Raw genomic sequence first — 16,704 nt, forward strand, 5'->3', positions numbered from 1 at the left:
CTCTGGTAATGAGTTCCGCAGATTGACCGTGCGTTGTATGAAGAAATACTTAATTTTGTTTGTTTTAAACCTACTGCCGATTAATTTAATTGGGTGACCCCTGGTTCTTGTGTTATGTTAAGATATAAATAACACTTCTTTATTCACTTTCTCCACCCCATTCATGATTTTATAAACCTCTATCATATCGCCTCTGTCATCTCTTTTCCCAGATGAATATTCCCAGTCTTTTGAATCTCTCCTCATATGGAAGCTGTTCCATACCGTTAATCATTTTTGCTGCCCTTTTTTAGTACCTTTTCTAATTCTAATGTATCTTTTTTTGAGATGGGGAGACCAGAACTGCATGTAGAATTCAAGGTGGGCATACTATGGATTTATATAGAGGCGTTATGCCATTTTCTGTCTTATTATCTATCCCTTTCCTAATGGTTCCTAACATTCTGTTTAACTTTTTTGACTGCTGCTGCACATGCAGTGGATATTTTCAAAGAAATGTTCACTGTGACTCCAAGATCAATTTGAGTGGTAATAACTAATTTAGACTCCATCATTTTGTATGTAAAGTTGGGATTATGTTTTCCAATATGCATTACTTTGCATTTCTCAACACCGAATTTCATCTGCCATTTTGTTGCCCAGTTACCCAGTTTTGTGAGACCCCTTTGTAGCTCTTCACAGTCAGCTTTGAATTTAACTATTTTGAGTAATTTTGTATCATCTGCAAACTTTGCCACCTCATTGTTTACCCCCTTTTCCAGATCACTTATGAGCACTATTCCCAATGCAAATCCCTGGAGAACACCACTATTTACCTCTCTCCATTCTGAAAACTGACCCATTTATTCCTACCCTTTGTTTCTTGTCTTTGAATCAGTTACTGATCCATGAAAGGACCTTCCCTCTTATCCATGACTGCTTACTTTATTTTAGAGCCTTTGATAAGGGACCTTGTCAAAGGTGTTCTGAGAGTCCAAGTACACTATATCCTCTGGATCACCTGTGTCCTCATGTCTGTTAACCCCCTCAAAGCAGTGTTGACTTTTCACCAACAAATCATGTTCATCTATGTGTCTGATAATTCTGTTCTCTTCTGTAGTTTCAGCCAGTTTGCCTGGTACTGAAGTTACACTTACCAGCCTGTAATTGCCAGGATCGCTTCTAGAACCTTTTTAAGAAACTGGCATCGCATTAGCTATCCTCCAGTCATCTGGTACAGAAGCTGATTAAGTGTTAGGTTACATACCACAGCTAGTAGTTCTGAAATTTCATATTTGAGTTCCTTCAGAACTCTTGGGTGAATACCGTCTGGTCCTGGTGACTCATTACTGTTTTTAATTTATCAATTTGTTCCAAAAACTCCTCTAATGACACCTCAATCTGGGACAGTTTCTCAGATCTGTCACCTAAAAAGAATGGCTGAGGTATGGGAATCTCCCTCACATCCTCTGCAGTGAAGAATGATGCAAAGAACTCATTTAGCTTCTCTTTGTCTTCCTTGAGTGCTCCTTTAGCACCTTGGTCATCCAGGGGCCCCCTAGATTGTTTGATAGGCTTCCTGCTTCTGAAGTACTTAAATTTTGTTTTTGCTGTTAGTTTTTGAGTCTTTGGCTAATTGCTCTTCAAATTCTTTTTTGGCCTGCCTAATTATACTTTTACACTTGACTTGTCAGAGTTTATCCTGCTTTCTATTTTTCTTAGTATGATTTGACTTCCAAATTTTAAAGGATGCCTTTTTGCCTCTAAATACTTCTTTTATTCTGTTGTTTAGCCATGATGGCATTTTTTTGTCCTCTTACTATGCTTTTTAATTTGGAATATACATTTAATTTGAGTCTTTATTATGGTATTTTTTAAACATATCCATGCAGCTTGCAGGCATTTCACTCTTGTGACTGTTCCTTTTAATTTCTGACTAGCTTCCTCATTTTTGTGTAGTTCCCCCTTTCTGAAGTTAAATGCTACCGTGATGGACTTCTTTGATATTTTCCCACCCACAAGGATATTAAATTTAATTATGTTATGGTTGATTTTTCCAAGCAGTTCAGTTATATTGAGATCTTGGACCAGATCCTGTTGTCCATTTATGAATAAATCAAGAATTACCTCTTCCCTGGTGGGTTCCAGGACTAGCTGCTCCCAGAAGCAGTCATTAATAGTGTCTAGAAAGTTTATTTCTGCATCCCGTCCTGAGGTGACATGCACCCAGTCAATGTGGGGATAGTTGAAATCCCCCATTATTATTAAGTTTTCTATTTTTAAAGCCTCTCTAATTTCCATGAGCATTTCACAATCATGGTCACCATCCTGGTCATTTGATCAACAGTGTATTTGTACTGCAATACTCTTATTATTCAAGCATGGAATTTCTAGTGATAGAGATTCTGTGGTTCAGTTTGATTCCTTTAAGATTTTTACTATATTTGACTCTATGCTTTCTTTCACATATATTGCCACTCCCCCAGAGGACTGGCCTGTCTCCCAAGATCTGTGGGAGTGAGGGATCATCCTTCAGGATAGATTGTAGATCCTTGATGATGCGTTGGAGAGGTTTTAGTTGGGGGCTGAAGGTGACTGCTAGTGGCATTCTGTTACTTTCTTTGTTGGGCCTGTCCAGTAGTAGGTGACTTCTGGGTGCTCTTCTGGCTCTGTCAATCTGTTTCTTCACTTCAGCAGGTGGGTATTGTAGTTACCTAGCCTTGCAAAAAAGCCCGTTGCCAACTCTGTCCACATATCTATTCAGAGAACACCCATTTTTTCATGTTCTGTGTGTGTGTGTGTGTGTGTATCTCTTCCTACTGTATTTTCCACTACATGCATCCGATGAAGTGGGTTTTAGCCAACCAAAGCTTATGCTCCAATAAATTTGTTAGTCTCTAAGGTGCCACAAGTACTCCTCGTTTTTCATCACTGAAAATTTTTATATTAAGCTTGGATGTTTTTCTAAAAGATCTGCTCTAGGAATTATTTGGGGACATTCTATGGCCTGTGTTATACAGGAAGTTGGATTAGATTATCATAATAATCCATTTAGGCCTTAGAATCTATGAATCTACTAAATGTTTTCCTTGTGGCTTCAAGTGGATATTATTCTTCATTCCTGTCCTCGAGTGTTACCATTCTTTTGCAGTGTTAAACAGTGGTTTTTTTTCATTTGCAGATGAAGCAATTCTTTATAAAGAGATTTGGTATCTTTCAGGATGAAAAGTGGTATATAAATGCACCTCATCATCATCATACTCTACTAATAAACATCTTGAATGTGTTAAGCCACCCCTTAAATTCTAAGTCACCTCTGAAACCTTTATAAAATTTGGAATTCTCTAATTTATAACTTGGAATTTTTGTAGGAGAGATGGCATATAGGTTATCAGAGAGATCACATACCATAGTATGTGAGCACCTTGCTGAAATTACTTAAACAACAAAAAGTGTAAATACAACTGATTAAGCTCTGACAGTGCTTAAAGCTTAAGTAATGGCTCGTAGTGCTCTGAGAAGTAAGAACCGGAGGTTATCAATTGTCTTCTGGTCCTTACCTCTGTGTTTGGCACTGGTATGACTGCTATTGGAATTCTGTGTCTAGTTCTGGTGTCCACAATTCAAGAAATACATTGATAAATTGCAGAGGGTTCAGAGAAAAGCCACAAAAATGACTGAAGTATTGGAAAACATGCTTTTATAGTGAAAAACTCAAGGAGCTCAATCTATTTAGCTTGTCAAAGAGAAAGTTAAGTGGTGACTTAATCACAGTCTATAAGTACCTACATGGGGAATAGATATTTGATAATAGAGGGCTCTTCAATCTATCAGATAAAGATATAACAAGATCAAATGGCTAGAAGTTGAAGCTAGACAAATTTCAGACTTGAAATAAGGTGCAAATTTTTAATAGTGAGGGTGATTAGCTATTGGAACAGTTTACCAAGGGTGAGGCTAGATTTTCAATCTCTGGAAATTCTTTAATCAAAATCAGGTGTTTTTCTAAAAGTTGTGCTTTTAGGTCAAACAGAAATTAAATTAAAGAAGTCCTATGGATTCATTCTAGTCCAACACTTCTGATGGTGCATTAGATGTTGGAATTAGCAATCCTTAGCTTTTAACATTTTTTTTCTTTCTCCGTCATGTATGTAATACAAACACACACAAAGCTTCCTGTGTGTCCTCATTCTACCCAGGGGTAAACACATAGTTTCACTGGAAATGGGTTTGAGCTTTGCCCAGTTTCTGCCTTAATCTGTCATCAAAGTGGAATCAACTCTAACATCTGTCATCTGGATATCAAAGAGGGCTTAAATTCTGCTCATGAGATGAAGATGATGTGTATTAGAATATCTGTTTGTACTCCAAGAAGACTTTTTAAACTGGTTTTAAAGTCTCTAAGGCTACCTTAGATAGATCTATCAGGTTGTTTGTTTGAAAGGCTTAAAGAGTTGAAAACATGTCCTTTTGTTCAGTTAAAATCAGTTCTCGCTGCACAGTTCCTTTGGGCTGGAGGAAGAAGAAAGATCTTGATTCAGGAAACCTTCTACCAGCTTGAAAGAACACTTGTGCATTTACCAGATGCTACTGAGTAAGCATTTATGCTTCAGTAATTATCCTGAACAGGTGGGTGTAAGATGCAGAAAGCAGAATTTCAAGTCACCAGTGCTACCAATTCTCACAATTTTATCACTGCTCTTGTGATGCTTGGTATTTTTCTTAAAGCTCCAGCACCTGGATTCCCGTTGTTAGATTAGAATTTCAGTTAATTTATTTTTAGATGGAAAGTTGCGGTTAGAGCTTCAAGAGATGGTCTCTAAAGGCTTCAACACCTGGAGACAAATAAAAAGTTCCCAAATCTTATTTTAAAAAATCCTAATGCAATCTCATTATATTTTGGAACCTGAAACATGATTTATGAATGCATAGGATTGCCAATACAGTGCTAGAATTTCACCCTTTTCTTAATGCTTTGAGTGCTATATGTCAGAGGAAAATCCGTTTTTATTAGTGTTCTTTGAAGTCTTGTACTAAGACCTGTAAAGCATTTGACTTAGTTCTTCATGACATTCTGATTTAGGAAAAAGCAACACTGTACAAAATCAATGTAGCCCACATTAAATGGATTAAAAGCAGGTTAACTGATAAAGTTCAGAAAGTAATTGTAAATTAAGAATCATTTTATGGGAGTGTTTCTAGTGGGATCCCACATTGATCTGTTGTTGGCCAAATGCTATTCAATATATTTTTCAGTGATCTGGAAGAAACTATAAAGTAATTGCTGGTCAAATTTGCAGATGACACAAAAATTGGTGGAATTGTAAATAACAGTGGGAATGGGTCAGTTATACGGATCAACCTGGATCACTTGGTAAGGTGGGCAAATTTGAACAATGTTTTTTCAATATAGCCAATTCCAAGGTCATACATGTAGGAACAAAAATGTAGGTCACACTTACAAGAAGGGAGAGAGTACCCTGTATTGCAATGACACTGAAAAGAATTTAAGGGTTATGGTAGATAACCAACTGAACATGAGCTCCCCGTGTGATGCTGTAGCTAAGAAGGTCCTTGGATGCATAAGCAGGGTAATATCTAGTCAATATATGGCATTAGCGTGACGATTACTGGAATATTATGTCCAGTTGTGGTGTCCATGCTTCAATTTTTCAACATCCTTTTTGGAAAGTGTTCAGAAAAGAGGTACAGGAAAAGATGCTTTATAGTGAGATACTTAAGAAACTTGATCTATTTAGTTTATCCAAGAGAAGATTAAAAGGTGACTTGATCGCATTCTACATGTTCCTACATGGGGAAGAAACTTCTAACAGTAGACAGCTCTTTAAACTAGCAGAAAAAGGAATAAGGAGATCTAATGGCTGGAAGCTGAAGCTAGACAAATTTAGACTAGAAATAAGGTGGACATTTTTAACAGTGAGAGGGAGTAATTAACCATTAGAACAATTTACTGAAGGATGTGGTGGTTTCTTCATCACTTAGTCTTTTAATTAAGACTGGTTGTTTTCTTAAAGATATGTGATAGCTCAAACAGAAATTATGGGCTTGCTGCTGAAATTACTTGGTTAGGTTCCATGGCTTGTGTTATGCAGGAGGTAAGATTAGATTATCATATTGGTCCCTTTGGGCCTTAAAATCTATTTATCAGTATAAATCTAAAGCAGTGTTGTTCAACCTTTTTTCATTTGAGGACCCCTAAAAAAATTCAAATTTGAAAATCTCAGATATAGTCTTTGGACCCCCTGGGGTCTGTGGACCACAGATTGAAAATTACTGATCTAAAGGCTTGAAAAAATCCTTTTGCCCACTCACTGATGACTAGTGGGAAGCTCTCCCTGATGACTGTGGAAACCTAAAGTACGGATTTCTGCAGTTTTGATTTTAAAACTGTTGAGTTTCTTGTCCTTATGGTTGTAAAGTTAATTTTCCAAGTGTGAACTGATGCAGTGCTCTCAGCCTTCAGATAGAGCTGGTGCTTCTCCTGATGCTCATACCTTTCCCAAGTAGCACCAGAAAAATGAAATGAACAGAACTGATTAGTTTCACAGCTGCCATATAGAACGCTGAGATAGATTTATATTAATTTCGTGCTCCTGAACTAGCTGAGCTTGTTAACCAGTATCCTCCGCATGGTTCTCACTTGTTGGTAGGACCCCCCCCCCCCCCCATCCTTGTCTTGTGTATATACTTCTGGCTAGTAGGTTTAATCCTCTGACTGGTTAGATGCCTGGCAAATTTTTAAGCCTTTTTCTAAATATAAGGGAAAACTGATATCTCAGATACATCTGTGTTGTAATTTATGGCAAATGCTGACTTTGTTATGCCCACGGTAGTTCTAGATTGGCTGGTCTAGAGATTGAAATAATCTGTTTGGCCACAAAAGAGAGGGTGAAATAGGATTTCAAGCTACTTTATTCTGCCTGGGTAAGGTGTCTGAATTGAGACCCATAAGGGGAATCACCTCTTGAGGTGATTTGGTGGCTCAGTCTCCATGTCCATTTGGTCTTCTGGCTCTCTGAGACTGTCAAGAAGAATGCTAATTGTGATTTTTTTTTTTGAGCTGTGGGTACTTATCTAGTAGAAACTTCATTAGGTTGGATTGCAGTCCACTCTTTCAGCATCCTTAAGATCTATTTCTTTTTGTTTGTTTGTTTCTACCTAAACCACCAGTGACAGGGGTTCCCTCATTCCTTCTATATGAGTGCAAAATAAATGAACTTTTCTCAAGTGCCACAGGAATGTAAGTGTTCTTGAGACTTTGATGGTCAAGGCTAGGTGTACTGGGCGTCTGCACAAGAAGTCTGTTAATGGAAGCCCTAGTGTGTCACTGATAAAGGGTCCATCACTGAGGCCCTCTTGGAATATTAACATAATGAAAGCTTTATCCCTTCTCATCTTCCTCAATACCTGGTATAGGAATGGGAGTAGCAGAAAACTTATTATCCAGATAAAGTCCCCGGTGGAACTATTTACAGTCTTGGCATGTGATTTTTCAAAAGCCCATTAACTTTCAATGAGACTTGTGCTCCTAAGTCACCTTAGGCTACGTCTACACTACGCAGCTTTTAGCGACACAGCTGTTCCACTACAGCAGTACCGCTAAAAGGCGCGCAGTGTAGCTACTGTTTAGTGGCAGGAGAGAGCTCTCCTGCCAACAGAAAACTTCCGTCCCCACCGAGCGGCCTTAGCGTTGTTGGCAGGACAAAGCACTGTTCACACCAGCGCCTGTTGTTGACAAAACTTTTGTCTTCCGGGGATTTTTTTAACACCTCTGAACAACAAAAGTTTTGTCTTTCACTTGCCAGTGCAGACAAAGGGTTAGGGCCAGATTTTTAAAGGCATTTAGGCTCCTAAAAATGCAGATAGACACTTAGTGGAATTTTCAAAAGCACCTAACTCCCGTTGAAATCAATCTTTAAAAATCAGGTCTTTAAGACATTTTTGGAAATCCCAGCCCTAGTGTATTAAAAAAACTCAAAAGTGCATTGTAAAAAATATCAAAGCAACATATATTTTCCTAGAAAATATGCTTTAAAAAAATCAAAACCAGTCATCTCCTGATCATCATTTGCTATCATTTAAATGATCTTTCTACTGTCGCTTTTTACTGTTATCCTAACAATAAACCTCATTGTGGCCTGCAAGTTTTTTGGGCCCATGATTTTACAGGTGCAATCAACTGCAGTTACAAAAGATAGTTTAGCCATCTAACTGCCTGATATCTGGATGCAAATGACAATTATACCCACAAATAAGGTAGTTCAAATTTAGACATCTGTCGTTTGTGTGCGTAAGTTTGTGTGCCTGTCTTGTTTACTAAAATTTGGCCCTAATTGTTTAATCTTAAAACTGTACATATTTTGGAACATTCAGTTGGATGGAATCTCATATTTAACAGTTTCATGGGGTTGTTTCTTTGGAACTAAAAGTGTTTCTCAAGAGCCTTTTTTTATCAGCTCCCAGTGAAAAGAGGAGAGCAAAGCCATCCGCTTACCACAAAGCAGTGCCACCACAAAGGAAAGATTAAGGGTTTAGAGAGAGGTCAATGTGGGTTTTTCTCTAACTAAACACTTTCCTAAAGTTTCCTTGTGGAAAAAATAATGAAGTCATCTAAGAGTTTTTAAAGAATTTTTATTTCTTTTTCACCGTCTGCATTCGCTTGTCTTCCCAGCATGGATGTTTAATCTTTCTAGGCTTTGTGAATTGGCCCAAATGAATAAGTGGTGAGTTGTCTCTCTAGGAGCTAGAGGCTTATTCTAAGGCCCTAATCACTGAGTAAACACATCTTTGCCCTCCCTCTCTTACAACTGCTATATAATAGTGAGATTCTAGCACAGTAACCTGGATATTGCAGGGATCGATGCTTTGAAATGCAGAATGGCTGATCCTCAAAAACAGACAGTGCCTGATCTTCCCCTGTTTCTTTCTTCTTTTTAAATTAAATATCACCACAGAGATGCTGTTTTATTGCTTGATATTGTGCATTAGTGCCCTGGATTTTCAAGTTTAGTTTCAGTCAACACTGTTGGCTGCACTTATATGGAACTGTGCATGTTAGGCTTATTAATGGCCTTTCCTGGCACATGTGTATTTGGTTCTGAAGAACATTTAAATTAAATCAGACAAACATTAATGTATATTACTAATCCCTTTCTCAAAGTCTAATGTTCAAATGTACTCTTCTTTTTGTTTAAACAGACATTGCTAAGCTTTACCCATAGCCAGTGTTCCCGGTTATAAATATATTGATTTTTCTAAAAATGAATTGCCCCAAAATTGCACCCCATATCTTGATATATTAATGCAAGGTACCAGATCAATATCCTACTGTAGATGTTACTTCTTATGGATAGATTTCAATTACCTTTATAAAAATTATATGCAAAACCACTCACCCATTTGCCATACTTGTCACTTGTCTTCTCAGCATGGATGTTGAAGCAGTATTTTAAAACAATATTCCTAACAATAATTTTTGTGGTTATTTTCTGTTGCTTTTTAAAAACTGTTTTTGATTTATTCAGATACCAGATATCAGAGCATGGTCCTTTCCCCTAATGGTCTTTTTCCCTATATTATTTCCATCCCACCTTCTTCCCCTACGTACACGCAGATACACCAGTCACTTCCCTTCCCAACATGTGGTCTGCCATTACATCTCCATATTATGGGGAGGATGTACAGCTGCATTGTTGGCTACCTTCATTGCAGATTTAGGTATTGGTTTCAGATGAACGATGCAGAGGTGATCCTCTCCCTTGCAAGTACATAATCTCTAAAATAGTCTTCAGCAAAATGGGAAATCATAATTGTTTCCAAACTTGGCTCTCTTATGGCACCAGCCTGGCTAACAGCAATTCCCTATCGTTTTGTTAAGCTGAACATTTACAATTTACTTTGTTGTGACAAAAGGCATGTTTTGATAAGAGAACTGTATTCAATATTGTCTTTACTGTGTAGCAAGCCAAAAATAGTTAGCTCATTGTCAGAACTAAATGTGAAATGGATGCTCCTTGGTATGCCTTTTTCCGGAGACTGTCAAATGTTTACTGCTGGTACTTTGATTTAAATAAACTTTTTATTTTTTGTGTTAAAATACATATCTTTAATATTAATCTACTTTAAGGATATTCCAGATCACTTTTTGGTAATAAGAAAAATTCACTTTTGGCCCTTTACTTGGTTTTTGAAATAGAATGTTGACTATTCAGATTAAAAATGTTTGAGTGGATTTTGGGGGACGGAGAGTAGTTTGACTTTAATTGCAAGAATTTGATTTTTCTCTTTCCATGTTACTAAATTGTATGAAACGCTGTCAGAACATTAAAGAACCAGCATTTGTTTATGTTGAGAGTCAGTCTCGCACTGTAGACAGTCTTGTGCGCACTAACACACAAACCTACAGTAGCAATTTTAAGTTACTAAACAGACTTCTTAGACAGGTGTTTTCACTGATCAGTATTTTCTCCTGTCTTTGCAGAGAAAGCTTCTTGCAATCTACCTCCACCATGATGAAAGCGTACTAACCAATGTGTTCTGCTCACAAATGCTTTGTGCCGAATCTATTGTTTCATATCTGAGTCAGAACTTCATAACCTGGGCATGGGATATGACAAAAGAAGCAAACCGAGCAAGGTAATACAGTTTGAGTTGTGAGCTGAGCTGCTTTTGTTTCAAGAAAGCTTGCCATGTCTGTGTAACAAATGTTGTGTTGCTTGGTGTCTGTTTAAATAAAAAAATCCATTCTGTGTTCTCTAGTCTAAGTCAGCCTACCTCCAATGAAGTTAATGGAGCTTTGCCAGTTTACACCAGCTGAGAATCTGAGTCTCTTTGTTCTCATTATAAGATCACTCACTGTTGTTGTTATAGAGTTTGGGAAATTGTTTACTGTTTCTTTCATTGCAGATTTAATTTATTTTCTTGCATCTTCCTTTGCAAGCACTAGAGCACTATAAACATATTTTTAAGTTTTGTTTTGAACTGCCACAATGAGTGAGCCACACCAATTGATTGACAGTGAGAGGTGATTATATTAATTAACTACCTGGGGGCCCTGTCAGAATTATTTATTGCAACTGGAAAAATTATCTTAAATACAAGATATTTTTAAAATTAATTATAAAACAAATTATAAAAGGAACAATTCATATGACTGGTGTGAAGGAAACAATTCTTCTGTCAAAAATATTTTTTGATAGCAATCAAAAATCACAATGCAAATATAACATTTATTAATAAGTTAAATGGTGTCTTACAAAAATAATAATTTTAAGGAAGTGAATTGTAGACCATGTCAGCTAGGTAGGTAATAGCTTTAATTCTACCACACACTGATTGATGTATTTGACTTATACCACAGATTCTCTTGCACACAGTCAGCAATCCATTCATATCTTAATATAAAAACAATTCCGTCTTGTAGATGTTGGGATATGTTTATTTGGTCTGTTGATCATGATGTCTGTAAAAATGATGAAGGTTTTAAAGTCAGGCCTGTTTGAGTTTCTAATGTGGACTTCATTTCATCATGTTTGAAGTGCACATATGACTGTCACTTGCCATGATGCTATTTTGGCTGTGTTAATGCAAAAATAATGTGCTGTTTTGTGAACAAAAGAGGTTAAATTCATTCACTTAAGGGCAACTTCATTGTTGTTACCTAATTCAAATGATTATTGAACAATTAGAAATCATCCAGATTTGTGTTCCTGTTGCCCTGTGGCTCAGTAGTAATTGGATTTCTGAATATAGACTTTATCCATTCTTATTCCTCAAACTTGTACACTGCGTTAGTTTTTCGTTAGATAAAGGGTGTCAGAGTAAAACAGAGCATTATCCTTGTGAAGTAATTTACTCTTTTAAAAAAACAGACCATTGTGATCTGTTTCACAGGGTATCTTAACTTAACCTTGAATATCTTCAGTGTTGCAAAAGCCTCCCATCCTTTTAATTCCTTTTATTTGTTTTAATGACATCATTGTATTAATCACACTTAGTTAAAGGTGCTGAAAAACGTAATGCCAAACACAGATAAAAATGAAGCATCTAGGGTCTTTCATGAGGCCAAATACAGAGACTGGAGGCTTGGCTAAATCTTTTGGTATTGCCATTCATTGGCAGTAAGAAGCCTCCTCCTTTTCTTTTATCCCCCAACTTGATATAAAAGGAAACACTATTTCTAAACCATCTGTAGTGGCTAAGTTCGGTTGACTACCTGCTGTTATATTGTTCTGTTCTCCATTTAATTCACTAGTTTCTTTTATTTTACAATGACAAAAAATTGCAGTGTAGTTTCTTTTGAAAAACTGTGTTTGAGGGAGTTTTTTATGACTGACAATCAACAGCCATGTAATTGCTTTGTTGTGTTTTACTAAAGAAGTCTATTAAGTAGCACAACTTTGATACACTAGTAATAAGAGTTTGCAGGTTACAGAGACACCTGTGGTGACCAAAGCGACAGAAGCTGCTTGTTAGAAAGAGCCTGTACAGCTGTGTCCTATTAACTCCTTATGACACTTTTAAAACACAAAATAAAGGGCTTGTTTAAGGCTTTATAGCTATTCTCAGTGAATCTAGTCACTGATTGTGTAGTATGATAGGATTCTTAAGCCTTCGTTTTTTGCTTTCTGGTAACATCATACAACAAAGAAATGGTCATATTAACAGTGAGGTTAAAAATTAGTAAGGGGTAAATAAGACACGTTAGCACAAAATAGCATGATTCATTGTTTATATATAATGTTACATCTTACTTTTTAGGTTATGAGCTTCTTGGGGCAGGAACTATGCCTCTTTCTCTGTTTGGAAAGTGCCCAGTACGCGGTGGGCATTGCCATAAATAAATAAATACTCAGTAGCATCATTGTTTAACTACTAAACTTGGATAACAATAAATTATATACAAAATGTTTCTCAGTGAAACAACAGTGGACATTGATCTAATTTTGTTGTGCATCTCTACAATTATACTTAACTCTTCAAGCAGAAGGGAAAAAAGAATATGGACCTACTTCTCTTATGCCAGTTTATTTCAGGAGTAACTCCACTGATGTCAGTGGAGCTGCATGAGTATAAAACTAGTGTGATGCGGAGGAGAATCAGTCCCATTTATTTTATACATCCTGATCGATGGACTGTAATTCTGTAGGAGATCTCAAACCAGGAGTACTATACCGCTTTCACTGTTGTACTGTGAGTAATTTGGCAAGGAGAGAGAGGCTGTCTGCTATGGATAATTTCTTTCCCCATCTAGACAGAAAATGATGTAGCCTCTCTCTGAGATACTCTGATTTTCTGTTCTCTGCTGTTTTCACGCTGTTTAAAGGTTGGAATCACTGGCAATGACTGGTAATCCTATGCAGAGTCCCAGTGGAGTAAATAGGGATCTTGCATGGGCATAAAGGCCTGTGCTAGCAGGTTCCATTGCAGGATGAGGGCCTACAACATAATCCAGTCACAATACAGCCAGTTGCCTGTTTTATGAGGACTGAGCATGTTATGTTGTTAATGGTCACAGCTATTGGTAGCATACAGAGCTCTCAACATATTGTATTTAGCTCTATCAATGGAATAACTTCACGATATAGTGACTTCTGATGTTCAAGAAAACAGGAGTGTGGGTCTGTGTGTGTGAGAAAGAATCAAAATTGTTCTCAGCTAATAGGAAAAAAATTATATTGCCACAATCTTTCCTTAGCAAGAATGACATTTTCAATTAAAAACATTTTTTAAAGTGTTGTAATAACCGTATATAGTTAGAGCACTACCAAATTCTCGGTCCATTTGGGTCAATTTCATGGTCATAGGATTTTAAAAATCGTAAGTTTCAAGATTTCAGCTATTTAAATCTGAAATTTCAGGGTGTTGTAATTGTAGGGGTCCTGACCCAAAAAGGAGTTGTGTGTGGGGAGGGGGGGGGGTTCACAAGGTTATTGTAGGTGGGGATTACGGTACTGCTTCTCTTATTTCTGTGCTGTGCTGGCATCAGCGCTGCCTTCAGAGCTGGGCAGCAGGAGAGCAGCAGCTGCTGGCCAGAAGCTCTGCTCTGAAGGCAGAGCCGCCACCATTTGCAGCACAGAAGTGAGGGTGACATCGTATGGCATTGCCACCCTTACTTCTGCACTGCTGCTGGCAGGGCGCTGCCTTCAGAGCTGGGTGCCCGGCCAACAGCCGCCACTCTCGGCTGCCCAGCTCTGACATCAGCACAGAAGTAAGGGTGGCAATACTGTGACTCTCCCCGCAAAATAACCTTGTGACTTCCCTGCAACTTCCTTTTGGGTCAGGACCCCCAATTTGAGAAACGCTGGTCTTCCCTGTGAAATCTGTATAGTATAGGGTGTAAACACAGAAGACGAGATTTCACAGTGGGAGACCAGATTTCACAGTCCGTGACATGTTTTTCATAGCCGTGATTTTGGTAGGGTCCTACCTATAGTTATTTTTTTTAAATGAACTCTAGTCAGAAGTCGTCGTATGGGTGTCTATTCATCGTCAGAAAAATGTTTCAGTAATGGTTTAGATTTAAAATATTGTTTAAAAGGTGTCCATTTTGAGCCCTATGAAACAGCTTCGAAATGTTGAGATTTTTCACCATTTTCTAACAACGTTTTTCAGTCAGTTGTGATATGCTTGGAGCCAAGCTTGCATTGCCATAATCCAACAGTGCTCAACTCCTTGCAGGATTCGACCCTCGTGGCCCCATCAACTCAGCAACCACTGTCAGTGGGAGTTTTATAAATGACTTCAGCAGGAACAAAAGCAGGAACTGAGTTTGTAAGCCCAAGTGTTTGGTGTTCACTATTGCTCTCAATGACACAAGAAATCATGCCAGTTAATTAGCACTACGACTATGAGACGTATTTTTTATATCTAAAAAGTTTTCAAGCTACACATACATGTGGCCTGTTATACTGTCAAATAGGAGGACAGTTCTAGTTAATACAGTAAACTAGATGTTCCATTTTGACTTACAGGGCTCCTTGTCTCTGATACAAGTTTTACAGGGTAATGAGCAATCACTTTAAGTAAATGCTGCAAATTCTGATTGTTTTTGCTGTTTTATTTGGCTGAGATTGGCTAAAAAGTTTCTTATAAATTGTAAAAGCATTGGCATAAAAGAATCAGAATTAAAAGTATAAAATAATTGATGTAATAAAATAGGTAACTTAATTTAGGAGAAAAACTTAGTATTTTTACTTTATTGTACAAGAATCCTCCAGGAAGAGATTTCTTATTCCCTGTATTTTAAAGTTAATTTTTTGGTAACTTTCTTACTTGTGAGTTAGAGTTTAGGTGTTAGCTGTTAAGTCATTTTAGTTGATTTTTGGTACTAATGATAGTAACAAACAAACAAATACTATTTATTTGACATGTCAGTGGGGCAATAATCTTAACCCTAGAATGAAAACATTTTGCTGTTGGTGAATTGACAAATTAAAACAAAAAGGTAGATTGACTGTATATGCTAAGTTATAAATGTAACAGTTCAGTTATCAAAAACACTGTATATGTGCTTTGTGGATCAGTTAATGCTGCTATTATAACATTAGCTTTTCCATTCTCTGAATTCTATGTTTAAATATGCAACTACTCGTTAGGATTGGGATCGCTGAGTACAGTTTATGTATAAATGCCAAGAGAGACAACTGAGTCAAAGTGGGTGAGGTAATATCTTTTATTGGACCAACTTCTGTTGGTAAAAGAGACAAGCTTTTGAGCTACATCGAGCTGAGTTATGACCTGAAGAAGAGCTCAGTGTAGCTTATCTCTTTTACCAACAAGGTTGGTCCAATAGAAGATATTACCTCATTCATCTTGCCTCTCTAATATCCTGGGACCAACATGGCTACAACAACAGAATATACAACTGACCTTAGCAAGATAATACCTAAGAGTAATACTAGATCCTGGCAGCAGTTGGGATGAGGAACCTACAGTCATCCTCTACTATCATTGGCTTCCCTCCCCTTTCAGTGTTTACCTATACTATTCAAGGTCAAGCAAGTTCACTTAATCCCATGGGCTAACAAGATGAACCAATCATGTGTCATGCCCTGGAGCAGGTGATCTATAGTCATGTCACTTGTTTACTGCAGCAAAATCCAGCTACTATCAGAAACTGCTAGGAAGCTCAGACTGAGCCCAGAAGAAAAACTAAAGAAAGACAAAGAGATGTGAAACTATCCTTGCTGTCCTTGGAATTAGATGGCTTGGGGGGGAGGGGCCACCAGGAGGGTGTGATTCAATAGGACGGTCAGAGGAGAGGATGAAGCCTTCCTCCATCATGGCATAGGGCTAAGGAGACTAGATGTCTGTCAATGCACTGTATTCCAGATACAAGTCTGGGCACCCAGCTGCAGGTGCAGTGGAATATGTGTCAATTAGAGGAGTAACCCTTATTTGATATTATCTGAACTTGGGCATTTTTCAACCATTCTCAATGTTTTCATTAAAGATGTTTTTTCAAGTGTGTTTTTCATACATTGCTGTATGTGCTCATGCATTAGTGCAGAAAGAGTGGTGGTAACCCTTGTATTTAGTTTGTTTAATGCTCTCCATTATAAAGATCACCTTTTTTTTTCTTTTCCTTTCTTTCTTTTTGCGAAGCCCTAACACCTCCATTGTTTGCAGGAGGTCTTTGAAATTCAGCAGAGACAAAGCCCCAGGGCTAGCGACATGACTTGCACTTGCCCTATTAAATTCCAT

At 37.6% G+C, this 16,704-nt stretch overlaps 1 protein-coding gene across 4 annotated transcripts in view; it reads left to right on the forward strand.

Moving 5' to 3' along the window:
- Positions 1–16,704, forward strand: part of FAF1 (Fas associated factor 1) — a 302,183-nt gene that overhangs the window by 219,679 nt on the left and 65,800 nt on the right. For all 4 annotated transcript variants that reach the window (XM_027824594.3, XM_037907794.2, XM_043552605.1 and 1 more), the window contains one exon: positions 10,481–10,635. In XM_027824594.3, the coding sequence (XP_027680395.1) occupies positions 10,481–10,635 (155 nt within the window). The remainder of the gene's footprint in view (positions 1–10,480; positions 10,636–16,704) is intronic.

The sequence above is a fragment of the Chelonia mydas genome, chromosome 8 (genome assembly GCF_015237465.2).
Source record: "Chelonia mydas isolate rCheMyd1 chromosome 8, rCheMyd1.pri.v2, whole genome shotgun sequence".
Classification (NCBI taxonomy): Eukaryota; Metazoa; Chordata; order Testudines; family Cheloniidae; genus Chelonia; species Chelonia mydas.